The sequence below is a fragment of the Merops nubicus genome, unplaced genomic scaffold (genome assembly GCF_000691845.1).
Source record: "Merops nubicus isolate BGI_N331 unplaced genomic scaffold, ASM69184v1 scaffold11941, whole genome shotgun sequence".
NCBI lineage: Eukaryota > Metazoa > Chordata > Aves > Coraciiformes > Meropidae > Merops > Merops nubicus.
The window spans coordinates 14,110-16,404 of NW_008590303.1; the positions used below are offsets into that span (position 1 = coordinate 14,110).

At 37.6% G+C, this 2,295-nt stretch overlaps 1 protein-coding gene across 1 annotated transcript in view; it reads right to left on the reverse strand.

Annotated features, from left to right (window-relative positions):
- The window catches only part of DYNC1LI1 (dynein, cytoplasmic 1, light intermediate chain 1), a 25,069-nt gene that overhangs the window by 8,713 nt on the left and 14,061 nt on the right, over positions 1-2,295 (reverse strand). Inside the window, exon 4 of the mRNA XM_008949887.1 lies at positions 895-1,064. Within this exon, the coding sequence (XP_008948135.1) occupies positions 895-1,064 (170 nt within the window). The remainder of the gene's footprint in view (positions 1-894; positions 1,065-2,295) is intronic.

The following is a 2,295-nucleotide window of genomic DNA, read 5'->3' on the forward strand; positions in this document are numbered from 1 at the left end:
GAATGATGTGACCATTTTATGCCCAATGTATTTTTATACACTGTGGTATTTCAGGACAGAGCGTATTTTATCCAGTTGCTAACTAGCCTTTTGCAAAGGGAGGCAAAAGCAAGGAATGTGGAAGCACAAAAAAAAATGGGGACGGGGGGAGAGAAGAATAGTAGAGAGCCAGCAGATGAAAAAAAGAAATGCTTTTCAAACGAGAGGATTAGACTTCCAGTGAAGGAGCAGCATAAGCATCAAAATGTTTGTTCTTTCACTGGAGGCCAGCAGAAGCTGCAGATGCAGTATGCTTAATTCCAATGAGAAATGAAGAGCTGGGGCAGGGGGAGGAAAGGGGGAATGAAAAAAAGAAAAAAAAAAAAGAAACAAGCCACAAGAAGCACACGTTTCTTTTTTTCTTCAGGCTAGGAATATGGTTACATATGTAACAGAAGCCAATACAGATCACAGAAACATCCTAAGAACTGCGGAAAGTTAGTACAGCACCACTTTGCTAACTAGAACCCACATATTAATCTTCAGAAAAAGATCAGAAATATGAAAAAAAATACCCTACCAAAACACTATTTCCAGAATAAGGAGAACTGTGAGACCAAGGGGAAGTCTAGTTGCTTACTGACTAGCTCACTTCTGCAAACAAACCCAGGTCTGAGGTATTTATTCAATTCCTTGAAAACTGGTAGAACTAAAGGAAAAACTAATCCCCCCCAAAAAAAAAACATGCAGTGAGGGCTTCCAGAAGACAACCAACCTTCAGCATTAAACAATTTTAAAAAGAATTCTTATGCAAGCTATTCAGAATGACTTTAGAGCCATATGCTTCCCACCCCAAATTCACAATTAATAATTGCTTAAATAAAATACTCAAAGAACCTAAAATGTGAAACAAACCTTTGTACAAACTACTACTACTGGAATGCCTAAGTTACATGTTAGTGTATCTGCACCCAGGGGTAAAATCACACTGTCATCTTTGTCTTCCTGTAATGAAGTATTTCTTCTCTGTGGAGAAGCTGGGAAATCCTCGCCTGGTTCTATATACTCCTGGAAGTCTCTTACCACTGAAAGTAAAAAAAGTTGTATTAAAAGATCAGCTACTTTATTATTTCAACAATGATTTCCACTGCCATTGATCTCTAGAACTGTTGATTGTATAACACTTCTGCTTCTTTATGTTGAAAAAAATTGAGCATGCACCAAGTGCTGACTATTCATTTGCTTTATGCAGAAAAAGAGAGAACTAGTTAAGTCAGATCTGCTTGATCGGCAGCCAGAAGAACATGAGGAGATAAAACTGTCCACGAGGATGGCAGTAACTGGTTCTTATTTTACCATTGTGGAAACACTAGGCAGTTGCTACTAACTCTTACCGCTTGATACATTTCCTAAAGGACACAAGTTTCCTTGCATTCTTCTTGACAAAATTAATAAACAGTTTGTTAGAATAAACAGAATTAAGCCTTACACATAGTGCTTAGCTGCTACCATATACCAGGTTTTACCTAAAACCCCTTTTGTCCACACACCTCTCTCTCTTGTACAGTGAATCTGCAGTAGTAATAAGTAAAAAGAATATACAAACATTATTTATTAACTAGATTTCTAATTAGTTAATGGCATATTAAATATTTAGTATGCTTTTACAACAAGAATTAGAAAAAAAGATAAAGTTGCAACTCTCTTGTCAGGTTCCAATGCATACACCCAAGCCTCTAATTCCATGGTCACTTACTATTCCTACAGTCAAGGATGCAACATTAGGCATAAAACGTCTGTCCCTTTCACATCACATGTCCTGTTCCACACAGCAGAAGCAGGATTCTATCAATGCCCACCACTTTTCCATGAGTAACACATCCTGATTCAGCTGAAAAAATTAGGCAAGACAATTTTGCTGAATCACACACATTCTCAGCTAACTACTCTTGCACATTCTCACTGCTTTGTCCTGATTTATGTAAATCCATCCCTAACTTCACTAAACTGATTGAAGCCTGCTGAATTTATACCCAGGAAAATATTAGGTGAATTAACAGAGGAAGACTTATTTCCATATCCAAGGGGGGAAAAAAAAAATAAAGTTTATTAGACCAAGATTCAACTTCTCTACAGATCTTGGAGTTCACAATAACAAAAAGCACAATCAAGATTATAATCTCTACTTACTTAGCCAGGGACTGCTGCTACTTCAGTCTGTTCTGAAAGCTTTTGAGGTCCTCCCAAAAATCACTGTTTTTTACATGCAGAGTCGTTACCAAGCTAGGCCAGTGAGTCAAGGGACAGTTCCCTACA